The following is a 16,384-nucleotide window of genomic DNA, read 5'->3' as shown; positions in this document are numbered from 1 at the left end:
ATCTACCCTCATAATAGATAATTACCACATTTTCAATATTACATTGTTGTAGTTCTTGAAAATGTATCCTTGTGTATATGTGTGAAAATTCTCTCTGGAATGCTTACCAAATGGAAATGCTAGATGATTGGTTATGTCCATCTTAAAATTTACAAGATATTGTCAAATTGCTTTGAAAAGGGAGTGTAGTGATTTATGCTTTTACAAGAAGTATTTCAGAATTCCAATTCCTCATGCATGATTGGCATTGTCAACTTTAAAATTTTTTGCTTAATCGAATGGTTGTGAATGGCATCTTAGAGAAAAGCAAGAACTAGAAGGAAATTGATCATCTTCAGTGCTTGATCCCGGGGTTATAAACAATAAACTGTAGCCAACTGTAGCCAGGATGGTAAACAACTTTTATAGTTCATAGATTTACCTGACAATGGGGGCAAGATAGGAAAAGCAACTTGCCTTGAACTCAGAATTTAGTTTGGACATTCACAAAATTATTTGTATGTATTTGAGTGATTTGCGAAGAGAAAACCACATCTGTTATAAAATGTAGCTAACTTTAAGAATCACATCCCAGGGGCGCCTGGGTGGCTTAGTCGGTTAAGCGTCCAACTTTCGCTTAGATCATGATCTCACAGTTCGTAGGTTCGAGCCTCCCGTCGGGCTCTGTGCTGACTGCCAGCTCAGAGCCTGGAGCCTGTTTCAGTCTGTGACTCCCTCTCTCTCTGACCGTCCCCTGCTCACGCTGTCTCTCTCTCTCTCTCTCCTAGAAATAAATAAAAAATATTAAAAAAAAAAAAAAAGAATCACATCCCATATTTTTATTGCCTTATTTCTCCCTCCCTATTTTTAGCAACTAGACAGATCCTGGGCCTTATGAATAGTGAGTAAATGTTCATACTCCTAAATAATTAGCTGGATTTGATGTTATATGAAAAATGAATTTTTAGACATTACCTATTAGTTTTTATGAAACAATACACTTAAGAGAGTTAGTATTTTGAAACAAATCCCATAAAAAATGGCTTTGCTTTTGATCTTTAAATTCTATTTTATATAACATTGAACAATAGATGTCACTGTTTTGCCAATAAAAATAAATACGAAATTACTTCATTTGATGACTTTTCTTCATAAACGATTCTTGAGCAGACAGATAAGTTGCAGGGTTCTGGTAGAAAAGACTCAACCAGTGGCGGCATCTCTTAAATATTAATATCTGCTAGTGTCTCTAAACTAGTATACTCAATTCATTACTTTCTGAATCATTTATATATAACTAATCTAAAACGGCTTATTTTATGCCTTATATTAACGTTTTGACAATTAGATGTCATTACGAGGAGATTAAGAATAAGGTTTTTTGAGAAGTATGGGCTCAGGTCAGAGAAAGAAACCTCTCAGAGTATGATTAATAATAGTTTAAGTCTGTGTCATGTGTCAGAAGTTGACTTGATTGACAAGGAATCTATACAAAATGGAAACCAGAGATAGACAGTCAAGAAAGAAGAGGGATTGAAAGTAATGCAATCAGGTCCAGTTCTGAGAGACAGCCAAGTGGTGGACTGTGTTCCAAATCCCATGGCTGGAGTCAAGGACATATTTAAATTTATATCAGTTTTGCCCGAACAAATCCAAAGTTTTCACAAAGCTTAAGCTGCTAAACTCTCAGCATAAGGGAGATGACATGCAACAAACAGAGGAAAATATCTGGAGATTGTTTAATGATAGTGTATTTTTTTTACACATGAGACATACATCGAAGATTAGGTAAAGGTACAAGAAGAACTGTTAAAATTTAAGGACATCTGTTTCCTTAAGTTCTCCATTGATTCCAACATAGTATGCCAAAGCCCTTGGAAGTGTATGCCTGATGACAAAAAAAAAAAAAAAAGTTGAAAATAAAATATATATTTTTTAAAGCTGAATTCAGAAAGTTTGGTGAATGAGCAACAGCTAGACCCTGAAACTAACAAGCCGTGTATCCTAATTATATTTGTAAAGTGGTTCAGAATTTATGAAGCACTTTCACATTCATTATCCAGACTGTTCTCTGACTCTTCAACCCATTGCAAAATGACTTCTGCACCAACCATTTCATTCAGGCTGATCTCTCAGATGTTATTAATGACCTACACATTGTCAGAAACCACTGACCTACTCTTAAGTGTTTATTCAATCAGTGTTTTGATTTTTTTTAACATTGTAAACTATTCCCTCCTTAAATTCTCCTCTCCCATGCTTTCTGTGACAATTTCTCTCCCCTGGTTTTTCTTTTACTTTTCTGATCTCTCCTTCTCATCCTTGTTCACTGACAATTTTCCACTATCCTTATAAATATCCTTTTAAATATTCATGTTCTCAGATTTCTTTATTTTTATTTAAAAGTTTAGAGTTTATGTTTGAAAGAGAGAGAGAGAAAGCAAGCGAGCATGAGAGCATGAGAGCATGAGCAGGGAAGGGGCAGAGAGAGAGGGAGACACAGAATCCGAAGCAGGCTCCAGGCTCTGAGCTGTCAGCACAGAGCCCTATGTGGGGCTCGAACTTGGAAATGGCGAGATCATGACCTGAGCTGAAGTCAGATGCTTAATTAACTGAGCCACCGAGGCACCCCTTTTATTTTATTTTATTTTTAAATGTTTATTTATTTTTTAGAGAGAAAGAGAGAGAGAACAAGGAGGGGAAGGGCATAAAGAGACGGAGACAGAGAATCCCAACCAGGCTCTGTGCTGACAGCAGAGAACCTGATGTGGGGCTCAATTTCATGAGCCATGAGATCATGATGTGAGCTGAAGTCAGACGCAAGAGGTATTGAATGGGAGAGAACATGAGAGGGATGATAGAGGCACAAGTATGTGGTGTATCATCTTCCCTTTGAAACCTATCCTAAAGGATGGTGGCCAAACCCTACAAGGATCTAAGGACCCAAGGAGTCTTATGGTCAGATTCCTGGTTGGGTTTTGAGATGTTTATGAGTTTTCTGAAAGTGTAGAGAGAACTGCATGTGGCCAAGTAGTGGCTGAATCCAAGCCTCCAGAGCCTCAAGGCACATCTCTGGTAGGTGGCAGCTAAGAACCAAATGTTTTCCTCTAGGGCTGATCATGGCAGAGATGTGACAGCTGGTGCCAAAGGACCTAAGAGAGATGAATAGCATTACCAGGTGTTCCATGGAGCTGTTTGCTAGATGGCAGGTTGGAGAGCTGAGGCCAGGTAGGGGCCAATGTGAAGATATGACTCCTTCTTTAGACTGTTTGTCAAGTAAGCAAAGGCTAAAGACTAGACATTCACTTGTGGCAACTGGCCATGCAAAGATTTTACTCTCTGCCACTGGACAGAATAATTTCTCAAAATATATTGATTTAAAAAAAAAAAAAAAACAGAGATCTATACTTTTCTGTCAACCCTAGCTAGGTGAAACTGACAGAAAATAGAAATATCCTCACACGAGTGTTGAGTTCCTATAGTGTCAGGGATCATGTGAGATGCTAATGATATAAACCAAAAAATATATTGTTCCTGCTCTCGAAGAGCCTATATTTTATTGAGAATGATAGCGTTGAGCCAACTTTTGGCTGGTTTTCCTTCTAATACTAGAGAATTCAGCCTACTTACTGCTTTGAAGATCCATTCTTTCATTTCACTTTATTTAAAAAAATTAATGTTTATTTATTTTTTTGGATGTTTATTTATTTTTCAGAGAGACAGAGTGCAAACAAGGGAGGGGCAGAGAGAGAGGGAGACATGGAATCTGAAACAGGCTTCAGACTCTGAGCTATCAGCACAGAGCCCGACACTGAGCTCGAACTCACGAACTATGAGATCATGACCTGAGCTGATGTCCAAAGCTTAACTGACTAAGCCACCCAGGCACCCCTTTTATTTTATTTAAAAAATGTTTATTTATTTTCGAGAGAGAGAGAGAGAGAAAGAGAGAGAACAAGCAGGGGAAGGGCATAAAGAGACGGAGACAGAGAATCCCAAGCAGGCTCTGTGCTGACAGCAGAGAACCTGATGTGGGGCTCAAATTCATGAACCATGAGATCATGACTTGAGCTGAAGGCAGACACTTAACTGACTGAGCCACCCAGGTGCCCCCATTCTTTCATTTTAGATCTACTAGTTTCCTCCTTTATCATTCCAGACCTAGGAGTGGATCATTTTGGAAGTTTTCCAATACCGCTTTGACTAAATTAACTATAGTTAATAGTACCTTTTATACCAGGATAACACATTTTTAAAATGTATTTCTCAGTTGTGCAAGGCTTTGTCTCCTCATTTAAATGATAAGTTCCTTAAAGACAGAGACAATGATATGCCTGTGTTTCTGTCTTTAGCATCTAGAACCCAGGGGAGTATCAATAAAATCTTTTACTGAACATTTTTATGTTGATTTTACAGTTATCACTCCGTGAAATTAGTGTTGCATTTCTAGACTTTAAAAAAACAACAACCAGAGTTAGGAATAATGAAGAATACAGAAGGTCAAATTACTTGTCTGAAGTCACACAGCTACTCAGTGACAAAGCTTGAAATTATACACAGTCTCTGACTCTAATTCTGGCATCGCTGCTCACTTAGCACATTTGGTTTCCATCTCAGCACTTAGAATCGTATCATGTGAGTCAGTATAAGATTGACAATTTAGAGTCGTTGTGGTCCAGTATACGCTTCTCTTTTTTGTCCTCACAGACCTTATGACAAACAGAAGCCTGAGCGTGGTGTATTAACTGGAGCCATGTCATTAACTTTTATTTTCAATTAGTTCAGGGTAAAACCTTTTGTACGTGTTGCTTTCATGATTTTTCTCATTTTTCCTCCTCTCAATTATTCCATTTGTTTCCTCTGTTACCATTCAAGCCCTTGTGTTCTAGCTCTGACTGGGAGACAGACAGCATCATTCATGTTGAGGGTTCCCTCAAACATACAAATACAGAAGCCCCAATCATTGATTTGGTTTCATATCTTCATTCAGCCATTAAAATCCTCTGGTATTTTTCTTTTTAACTACTTAGATCATTTTTATTTAAGATTAGAAAGGAAATGGCCTGAATAGGGAAAAACAATCACACTTCAGGAAAATGATGCCTTAAGGTTTTCTATCAGCAGTTGCTCTTTTGGAGAATAAAAGAAATTGCACAAATACTTCATCAATGACAAGTTTGCTTTGAAGATAATATTCAACACTTTGAGTAACAGACAATTTTGACATTCTTAAAAGAAACACATCCTCGAAACTATGTTTCTGCTACTTGAGTGATATTTTAAATCAGTAATTGAACTTCAAAGAAAAGATAATACACTCATTCATTGAACCAACACATAAATATTTATCTAGGACTCTCATTCTGTTTTATTATGTAGATTGTTGAAAATCATTTCCCTGAAAAAAAAAGTAATAGAATGATCATGTAAAATCTTATTATCAGAGATTAACTGTGGGAAGAGGGTTTGAAATTATGAAACCTTAAGTTCAGTACTTTAAAAGAAGTTTTATTAATTGCAAGTTCATGCAGCTACTCAAAATATATTTGTCCACTACAGGAATGAGGAAAAGCTACTTTAATTAACAGATGCAAGCTTGTAATTAGCGTGTCAACTTTTTGTGTGCCCATGGATGTTTCCAAAGTACTGCAAGTATTTTATTTTTCTCACTTTAGGAGCTCTGCCATTATCCAAGCAATCTTGTTAAAGCATTAATTTACTTTACAACTCTCCTCTTTAACTTCAGGACATCTGTTTGAACAGCCAGCAAGTCTCTTTTTAGTGGACCCCAATTAATTTTCTGAGTTTTTTGTCATTTACATAATGTCTTGTTTTCTGATGTTCATGTTACATTTATGCTACATGTTTTGAGATCATTTCAAGGACCACATGTATTCTCAGAAAAAAATTAACAATGGTGGAAACATAAGTGTCCACTTGTTAAGGAATAACGTTAACTCACCAGAGGCCAATACACTCAAACTAGTTAGCAAGATGGCAACTTTTTTTTTTTTAACTAAAGGAGAGCTTTTTTGTTCTACAGATGTGAATGTAACAATCTGTGGGAAAATATCAAATATATAAGCAAAACTGTGTGTGTGTGTATATGTGTGTGTGTATATGTGTGTGTGTGTGTGTGTACATAAATAAGTTTGTTTACACAGCTCTCCCGAAAGAGAGTTAAAATCTGTGAATGAATTGAACTCGGGAATTTCTTCCATTTACTCTTACTTTTAAGATTTTTTTAACATTCATTCCTTTTTTCTTGAGAGATAGAGAGTGAGCAGGGGAGGGACAGAGAAAAAGACACATATACAATCTGACGCAGGGCTCGAACTCAGGAATAGTGAGATCATGACTTGAGCTGAAGTGAGTCACTTAACGAACTGAGCCACCCAGGCACCCTCCCTTAATTTCCAAACCTACAACAGATCTAGTAAGGGAAAACTAGATTAAAGCTTGTTAATAATTAACATATATCTCTCTAGGTGGCAAATGACACACTCAACATTGTCCTGTATCCATTTTCCAACAATGGGTGCCATTATTTACCTATCTTGAAATGCGAATCTCCCTTACTTGCTAAGTTTCAACATAAAATGGAAATTTTCATATGGTTGAGATTGATTAGAACTTATTATAAGAAATGCTATTCAAAAATATGTGGTTTGTCTCAACATCATGTATAAAATGCATAATTATTTATGTCAACCAATATTGTGTCATCAAGATTGAATAACAAGCTATCCTACCAAGGGCACAATAAAGTTGAATACAATAATCAAAGGACAAAGCAGTCAGGACAAAAATGGTCAAAATTGCAGAGAGCCATAGGTTCAGAAAGTGCATTAGAGACTGCATAAGGCTGGGGATGTGGGAATTAAGGGGAGATGCGTGAGGGGTACAGGGTTTCTTTTGGCGGTGATGAAATGTTTTCAATTTGATTGTGGTGAGGGATGCATAACTCTGTGAATAGACTAAAAAAGCCAAAGCTATTTTTAAAAACAAATCACAAATGGAACTACAAGGAGATGGCCATTACATTCACTGCTGCTGCCTTTTCCCCTTGAGGCATTTGCTGATTCTTGAATGAAAACAGTAAGACCAAATGAGCCACAGCCAAGTAAATGTTGCTGCGGCCTCACAGGGACCCAGTCTCATAGAAGGCCGAGATGGAAGTTCAGGCCTACAAGCCATGGGGAATGATTTTGGAGAAAAGGAGAGCATAGAGGAATGAGACATTTTGTGTGCAAATTCTCCTTCAGCTATTTGCTGAATCCAAAGCTGTGCATGCATAGGTCAAAATTCAAAAGGGAAAAAACAGAAAACAGTTGAAAAGTGACTTAAAATAAGTGACAGCAGATAATTTAACAAGCTCATAGTTTTGGGAAGGCAAGTTTTCATGATGGTGGAGAGTTTCAGTGAAGATGTCCTACATACTGTACTCTAAATGAAAGGATAAATCAGAACTATGGATCAATGTGGTATGCCCTTACTCTATGTAGAGAAGTTAAGTATGTAGGAGAACATTTATAATATTAAAAGCCTAATAAAAGCTGACAAATTAATGATCTAAGTATTGAGCTCAAAAAGGTGAAAAAGAGTAGAAATTATACAAAGGAGGAAAAATGGAATTAATGAAGTAGGAAGAAATAACAATAGAGAAAATAAAATGTCCAGGAGTTGTTCTTTTGAAAAGACTGATATAATTTATAAACATATTACAAGTCTGATTAAGAAAAAAAGGTACAATATCAGGAATGAAAAATTCAGAACCAATAATATGACCATTAAAGATAATGAGTATGCTATAGTTCTATGATAATAAATTACTACGACTTATTAAAACTGTATAAGAAAAAAAATACTAAGTCTAAATCATCTTCTATCCAGTAAACACACTGAATCAGTAAAGTCTTCCCATAAAGAGAACTCTGGGGTGAGCAAGCTGGTAGAACAGAAAGTCCCCAGCTCCTGTCCTTTTCTTTTATTTTCTTTTTTTAATGTTTCATTTATTTTTGAGAGAGACAGAAACAGAGTCCAAGTGGGGCAGGGGCAGAGAGAGAGAGAGCCACAGAATCTGAAGCAGGTTCCAGGCTCTGAGCTGTCAGCACAGAGCTCTACATGGGGCTGGAATTGGCAAACTGCGAGATCATGACCTGAGCTGAAGTTGGATGCTCAACCTACTGAGCCACCCAGGTGCCCCTGTCCTTTTCAGTAAACAGTGATGTGTCAGCCATCCACAGACAAAAATGCCTTTTTGGGGGAGCTTTGGGATCCAGGTCAGAAGTTATGAAATTTCAGCGAAACCTAAGACTGAGGAGAGCTGCTTTGAGAAGGAGAGACCATGTCTTGATGGCAGATTTGCCAAACATGGTCCCAGTTGAAGATCCAAGGACGCCTCATACCCTATGCACAGAGTCTCATTTGGCTCTGGTCCTGCAACTAGCTCCTTCTGCTGCTGCCCCATAGGCATGCAGATGAGCAGGCACTGGCTCCAATCAGAGCCCAGACTATCATTTTTAGAAGATGACTGAAGGAAATATCTTCATGATTTGGGTTTACAGACTTCCTAAGAAATAGGGCTTAAGTATTAAATTTTAAAAAATGACAAATTGAATGTCATTAAATCTATAGGCTTCAGATCATCAAAAAATATCATAAAGAGGGTGAATAGGCATTCCTCAGACTGGTAGAAGGTATTTTCAATACATATATCTGCAGAAGAACTTGCATCCAGAATACATATATTGAACAGGAGAGAATGGCTATTGCCGGTAAATATACATAAAGATATTCAACTTTGATTATCAGGGGAGAAAAAACATAATGAGATACATTTCCATACATGTCAGATGGTATAAAATTTGAATTTTATAAAATAACAATACTAAGTGTAAGCAAACATATGGAGAACACATAATTCTTATAAACTGCTGGTGGTTATATAAAACTGGTTCAAGTTCTTTGGAAAACTCCTTGGCATGACCTATGTTTTATTTATTTTTTTTAAACTTTCTTTTAGGTATTTTTATTTATTTTTGAGAGACAGAGCATTAGTGGGGGAGGGGTAGAGAGAGAGGGGGAGACACAGAATCTGAAGAGGCTCCAGGCTCTGAGCTGTCAGCACAGAGCCCAAAGTGGGGTTCAAACACATGAACCATGAGATCATAACCTGAGCTGAAGTCCAGTGCTAACCCACTGAACCATCCACGTGCCACCTGGCATGACCTATTATGCTGAATACACACATACTATGGATCTGAGAATTCTATTCCAAGGCAAACTTCACATATAAATGTACACCAAATGGCACGTGTAAGAATATTCATCGTATCAATAGTAATTGTTTAAAACAGAAACAACTCAATTTTCCATCAAGAGTAAGATTTACAAAGTATGAGATATTTATGCCGTGAAACCCTATAACACAATGTAAAAAAGAACTGGTCATAGATAATTGAAAGAAATAAGAGATGCAAAAGGATCTAGTGTATGATCCCATAAATATGTGGATAAAAAGGCAAACATATTTGTTGATTTTACTAAAAAGAGTCCTTATCTTTGATGCAGCATATTAATGAGTGAAATGAGGCAGGAATGAGGTTTCTAGGACATTTTGTTTTATATCTTGCTATGAGTGGTGGCAATATAGTGGTATTCACTCCATAAACATTCATGGAGCCATATAGATAAGATTTGTGCACTCCACTGTATGTTACATGCCATTAAAAAATAAAATACAAAAAAATGAATGTTATTGATATCAGAATGTTGAAACTCCCAGTAGGCTCCTCAAACCTGTGTTGCAGGAATGGGGGGTGGGGTGGGGAGTTGAGGGCAGCAGTAGCAAAAGGACAATGACAATGATAAGAACAATAATAGGCACTAGTCATTGGCATAAAAGATGGGGACAGGGAAGGAGAAAATAAAGCCACCCTCCAATCTTTTGAAGTAGGTGCTATCTTTTTGAACCCTGGTTAATATAAAAGAAAGTAGTTCAGAGGACTAAGTTACCTGCCAAAACTGACAGATATTTATATAATAAAACTGGAACCCAGGCCAGATGCTGAACCCCATACTTTTTCATTGTATACAAAAATAATTTAGATTAAAAAAATACACATCTCATTTGAAGGAAAGATCATCTAGTGCTAAAGTAAGACAGAACTCCAAAGTTGTGTTTGGTTTAAAAATGGTATAGGGACCCCTGGGTGGCTCAGTCCATTAGGCATTTGACTTCAGCTCAGGTCATGATCTCACATCCATAAGTTCAAGCCCCACATAGGGCTCTGTGCTGACAGCTCAGAGCCTGGAGCCTGCTTCAGATCCTCTGTCTCCCTCTCTCTCTGCCCCTTCCCCACTCATGCTCTGTCTCTCTCTGTCTCTCAAAAATGAATAAATGTTAAAAAAAAAATAGTATACAACTTCATCCACACAGATAAAGCAGCAGAGGGGAAAATTATTTATAGACCATAATATTGCCTCATTACTGAAGACCAGATGTTCTTGATGACCCTAATTGTTTTATACTGCTTGGACATTACTCTTCTACTCTATAGCAGTTCTGTGTTAGTTTTCCTCAGTACTGGTGAAGTCTTTGTAAATTAAGAGGAAGAAAATTGAAAACAATAAGTCATGTCTGCCAAAGGTAGTAATAGACTTTGGACACTCATTTTCTGTCCCCAAGTTTCCCCAGTCTACCAGGCTCTTTCTTTGCAAATCATCCCATTTTATTCTTTTAAAAAGGAGTTTGGGAGCATCTGGGTGGCTCATTCGGTTAAGCATCTGACTCTTAGTTTCAGCTCAGGTCATGATCTCATGGTTTGTGAATTCAAGCCCAGCACTGGACTCCACAATGACCGTGCAGAGCCTGCTTGGAATTCTCTCTCTCTCTCTCTCTCAATCTCACTCTCTTCCCCTTCCCTGCTTTCTCTATATCTCTCTCTCAAAAAAGTATATAAAAATATACTTAAAAAATTAAAAAAAGAATTTAGAACTGGTGGATTTGGAAGCAAAATATCCTTAATTGTTTTATTATAATATTTTATAGATATGTTTGCTGAAGGTAGATATGTATGAGTATTATATTCATACTTGCGAATTAGATTATCTTCTATCTCTTTTAATTTTTTCCTCCAAAAGGATGGAGTTAGTGATCAGTGAATCAGGAATTCTTTTCCTTATTCAACTGAGTTAAGGCATTGGTATCTCCCACATTACCTGTGAGGCCTTCATGGGCTGTATCTTTGTCCAGGCCAGAATCTTTCTCCCACTTTGCTGACTTGCTGCTTACCCTAATTTGATGGAGGAAAGCTTTTTATGTGAATTATATAAGCACAAAATTTGTCAAAGAGAGTGAGATGAAAAAAAAAAACCTTAAAGACTCCATAGTCAACAAAGCCAATGCTTATGCAACACACACACACACACACACACACACACACACACACACACACTTTATTTTCTCACTCTCAGGAAAGACTGTACTTTGCAATTTCAACGCAAAGATTAAAAATAAAAATCTCTCTCATATAGAGTCGCTTAAAGAAAATCCCTCCCTTTCCCACCCCCTATTATGACTAGAGCTTAGAAACCATTTGAGTCTATACATCAGTGCTACAGAAAGAGATTCATGAGTGAGTGTCATTAGATTTACCCCATTGCGTACCCCTTGGTGTGTTCCAATTCTAGTCCCTTTATATCTACATTGTGATGCCTTCCCAGTCCCAAATTTCAGGTATCTGGTTTCATCACAGCTAGGCTCTTTCTACAGCAGGGTTTCTCAACCCTGGACCTATTGATATTCTCAACCAGATAATTATTTCTTGTGGGAGGCTGTCTGGTACATTGTAGGATGTTTAATCGCATCTCTGGCCTTCTATTCACTATATGCCAGCATCACTGCCCCCCTCAATTCAGTTTTGACAACTGAAAATGTTTCCAGACATTGCCAAATGGCCCTGGGAGGCAAGTGGTTCCTAGTTGAGCACCGACGTCCTACGAAATGAAAACAAATTACAGAAACACAGAAGAAGAGGGAAGAGGACATATCTGACAAGCATATTTTAAGACGTTTTAAGCTTTCCAGGACGATCTTTATATCTAGATAATTTAGACATTTTTTTCTTTTATAAGAGAGGTAGGGGCCACAGCATTGTACCCATCATTTCAGATCTGACCTCTTGCCATTGGCTCCACTACACTGGGTCTTCCTTTGAAGGTTGGCTCGCAATAATTTCAGTTTCTTTTGGATCTCAGTCAGAATACCTATTTTCTGATCCAAAATGGACAATAACTGTGTAATGCAAAAATCAACATCATAGTTTACCACATCAGCTGTTTCCTGGATGCTGTTTTCTGGCCGTTGGCTTGATTCCATCCCTGAAGTCCTCCTATCGTACCCTAATGGAGTGGACAGTGTTTCAGTGTGTTTATTAGCCTGTCCTTCCTCCTCACTCTGGATACAAGGCATTTTAATGAATCCATCCCTCTGAAGGGATGTTTTTGAATTTCTCACGCGATTTTCCAACATCCTTGGCACTTCAGGTCCAACCGGGTAGAGACAACGATGGTGGGCCCTTAAATCCAGAGTTAATTCTTTTACTCTATTTGCATATCTTAAAGTGTTGAGGGTGTTTTCACAAGAGGCCATCCCTGGAGAGATAGTAGCAATCATACAGGTAGAAGAGTTCTGGCCTATGAAGGAGTCCCGCAGCACCTGCGTGAGTTTGCTGGCTCTGAACGGGGTATGGGACTTGTTCTGGCCCAAAGCCCGGATGCATTCTTTGAGCGCGAGGAGACTTTTATTGATCTCCGCCCCTTCGAGCTGCCTTTTCCGGTTGGCTTTGGCAGTATCCGCTCCCCTTTCGTTCCCAGCTAAGTCAACGAGGGAAAACTTGCCATGCAGTTTCCCTCCTGACTTTAGGATGATCTGGAACACCGCATGGCTCCTGGAGGAGTGGGCATTGACTGATGTCTGACCCGAAGTCCGGCAGCTGTTCCCTAGTTCCACGAGGTTCAGCACATCCTCCACAGAACACACCTCCTGCTCCTGAAGTCCGACCACCTGGATTTGCTGATTGCCATCCTCAAGGACTTGCAGCTTCTTCTTCCAGTTTAACAAATCATACACCTTGCCGCCATAAATCTCAAAAAATGTCCCGTAGACTTTGAGGTCCAGCTTCTCATAAGCTGCAGTTTGGAGCAGAAGGAAGACATCCTGAGCCACCAGAGCATAAATGCCTTTAGAACAATCCTGGCTCCTTCCCGAAAAGGCCCCGCCCATGGTGTGCGTTTTCCCACTGCCTGTCTGCCCATAGGCAAAGCAGGTGGCCATGCCCTTGCGGAAGATGGACTCCACCAGCGGCTGGGCGGTGAACTGGTACACTAACTCGTTGGAGGCGGTGTCGTCGAAGGCATGGTCGAAGCAGAAGGTCTGGTTCTCCAGGTAGCGAGTGAGGTCCACCTTTTGCTTGGACTCATGCACCATGACCACGTTGTCCGAGGGGATGGTGATGATGTCCAGGTCCCTCATGGTGGTCTCTCGCTCACTGAGAGGACGCTTCCTTACGCAGACACAGATCCGGTGGTCTTCCCGGGGCTCCAGGCTGGACACCTTGCTGCCATCCAGGTGCCTGCGGTACTCTTCGATCATGCGCATGATCTCGTAGTTGGGGTTTCCCGTGTTGACACTGAGGGCGCGTTGGGCTCGGATCTCCAGCTGCAGCCGCCTGCGCTTCTCACGCTGCTTTTGTAGTTTCTCGATTTCCCGCAGGCAGGGTGACTTTTTCCGCTTCATCAGGCAAGGATTGCTGGGGACTCTCAGGGCCAGGCTGTCCCCTGAGGGCGTTTCGTTTTTCTGGGGGATGGTCGCCATCCACCGTGTGGCCGCGCACTGGTCCCCGACGGCCGAAGAGGGCGCCAGAGACAAGGGCAGCAGTGAGGACGGCCTGGGGTGCTGCGCGGAGGCCAGGGCTGGATTCAGCAGGAATATGGTCTCCAGATCAACCTTCTTGCCCTTCTTGACTCCCTTTTCGACCCACTCCACCGTGACCCAAGCGTTTTCTTTTTTGATCTCTGTGACCACAGCGAGGTGGATCCGCCCGTCGCTGCGCTGGATCGCCACGCAGTTGCCCACTTGGACGTCTCCCAAGGGCGGCATCAAGGGTTTCAACTTTGTGAGGCGAGGGTCGACTGGGAGGCATAGCTGGCTGGCCATGGTGAAGGATGGAGGTGTCAGGGCTCGCTTTTGAGGGCCCTTGGGGTTGGAGCGGCAGGACCTGAGCCCAAGCCAGCCTGAAGCGCCCAGGGCACTGACGCAAGTGTGGTTTGCACCTGCCTTTGTGAGTTGAGCACCAGGCCTCGCCCTGGGGCCACTGGCGTCACAAAGGGTCGGAGACAGGAAGCTGCAGAGCCTAGGGCCTCAAGATGAAAGCTGGGGGTGGAGGGGCGCGTTACTGATTCTAGGTGCAAAAACACATGGGATAAAATTGTTCTCTTACCACTGAATACATAGGGATCAGAGTTGGGAGTGGGATATGAATTCTATGGACATTTGTGCCTAAGCTTTAGGACCATCCATTCTCCCCTGCAGTCTCAAAGCTAAGTGCTTCAGTGTGAGAACCAGCGACTGTTCCCTTGAACTTCAGCCCTCCAGTGATCAGTAGGAACAAGTGAAGGCAGAGCCGGCAGCAAATCACAGGCTTCTAAGGACAGGATCCTGGAGGAACACACTCAAACCTGCCATCATCCTTCGGTTTGGCACCCCCTTCAACACTCCTTAGCAGCCACCACTTAGTCCTCTTTAATGGGATTTCTCATTACAAAATCAAAATGAGTTCCATGTAATGGGTTCTTGGGTAATACGTTAATAAGGCATTTCCTTTGGTGAGGCACCTGGGTTTGCAAACGTAAGGTGTTTATCATATTTCGGGAGGCCCTGATAGCGCGGTAAAGTGAGTGTCCTTGCATTGGTAGTCACCACCATTTTGGGGATTATTTCCATAATTACCTTTCTAAATTCCTTCAGTCATTACACTTTTGGCCTCATTATCTATAATTTGGAGAGGAAATAGGGACTTCTGGTGGAAAGAGAGAATTCATCTTATTAGCTGCTCCTTACCCTGTGTGTGTCCTTTAGAAGTTGTGAAGGTGTGGTGAGGGGGTGAGGGGGAGGGCAAGGAGCCGGCCGGGGGGAGGGGGGAGTGGGGGCGTGGCGGTGCAGGGGAAATGGAAAGGAAGCTGAGAGGTTCAAGGGCAAACATATATTTTGACAAGATTACAGGGTGTTTTTTTTTCCCTGTAGGATGATTTGCTTGAAAATAACAACAAAAATGACATCAACTGCCAGATAGGCCAACGTGAAGATTAAGGTGGCACATTATGTTTACACATACCACATTGCCTTTTTGACTGTACGTCTGGTGATAATTTCAATGACAACTCCAAAGTAGCATGACGTAGCATGGTGTCCTTAGAACCCTCCTTAGGACCAAGTGACATTATGGAAACAGATTCTTGTTATAAACTGACTTCTTTTTAATAGAAAGTTCCTCTCTTCAGGAAAAATTTAGTAAAGCTTAGATTTTTTGTTTTTATTTTTTTATTTACTTTTTACAGATAAGGACAGAGCCAGAGCAGGGGAGGGGCAGAGAGAGAGGGAGATACGGAATCTGAGCTGTCAGTACAGAGCCCTACTCGGGGCTCAAGCCCATTAACTGTTTGTGGATAACCTGAGCTGAAGTCGGACACTCAACCAATTGAGCCACCCAGGTGCCTCTACCCACTGTTTAAAACATGCTTTTGTGTGTCTTCTCCCTCCTCCTGAACCCATCCTAATTTGGAGTTAGACAGTTGTTTGCCCACCTCTAGAAGTCTTCTACAACCATGGCATCTGTGGCATCTTTAAATCTCCAAACCAATCATAACCCTATTTCCTTGGCCAACCTCATCTAGTCAGGGACTCCATCTCTTTCTCATGCTGTTCCTAGAGTTATTCTGACAGCTATATTCCTTAGTAATTCCCTGCTTTACAAACATTTCAGTAGCTCGCCATCATCCTAATTGATACAATGCAAATTCCATACAAGGGCCCATGGTGCACATTGCCATCTTGCCTGCCTTTTCATCCTCAAGTTTTACCACTGACCGCATTTAGTCTAAAGTTGAACCATATTGAAGAATCTGAGGTCCTTCAAACAAAGTATTTTTTCAAATCACTAATTTCTAGCCCAGATGGTTCTCAATACTACGGTATGTGAAATTGACCTACAGAGCTTGTTAAAACAGATCACTGGTCCCCACCCTTGAGATTCCGATTCAGGAATTATCAGGTGGAGTCAAGAATTCGTGTCTAACAAACTCCCAAGTGATGCTGATGCTGCTGGTGCCTGGCACACTTAGG

At 40.5% G+C, this 16,384-nt stretch overlaps 1 protein-coding gene across 1 annotated transcript; it reads right to left on the bottom strand.

Annotated features, from left to right (window-relative positions):
* Positions 1-12,030: 12,030 nt before the first annotated feature.
* KIF2B (kinesin family member 2B) lies at positions 12,031-14,293 on the bottom strand. The gene has a single exon (XM_039223891.1). The coding sequence runs from the start codon at positions 14,198-14,200 to the stop codon at positions 12,146-12,148; it is 2,055 nt and encodes a 684-aa protein (XP_039079822.1). The 5' UTR covers positions 14,201-14,293; the 3' UTR covers positions 12,031-12,145.
* Positions 14,294-16,384: the final 2,091 nt, after the last annotated feature.

The sequence above is a fragment of the Hyaena hyaena genome, unplaced genomic scaffold (assembly GCF_003009895.1).
Source record: "Hyaena hyaena isolate Hyena2069 unplaced genomic scaffold, ASM300989v1 scaffold_1490, whole genome shotgun sequence".
In the NCBI taxonomy this organism is placed as follows: domain Eukaryota; kingdom Metazoa; phylum Chordata; class Mammalia; order Carnivora; family Hyaenidae; genus Hyaena; species Hyaena hyaena.
The sequence above is the reverse complement of the archived record's forward strand: the minus strand, read 5'-3'. Positions and strand labels throughout refer to the sequence as shown.

Coding starts and splice junctions, on each gene's coding strand:
- KIF2B (XM_039223891.1), bottom strand. CDS start 14,200: ATGGCCAGCCAGCTATGCCTCCCAGTCGACCCTCGCCTCACAAAGTTG.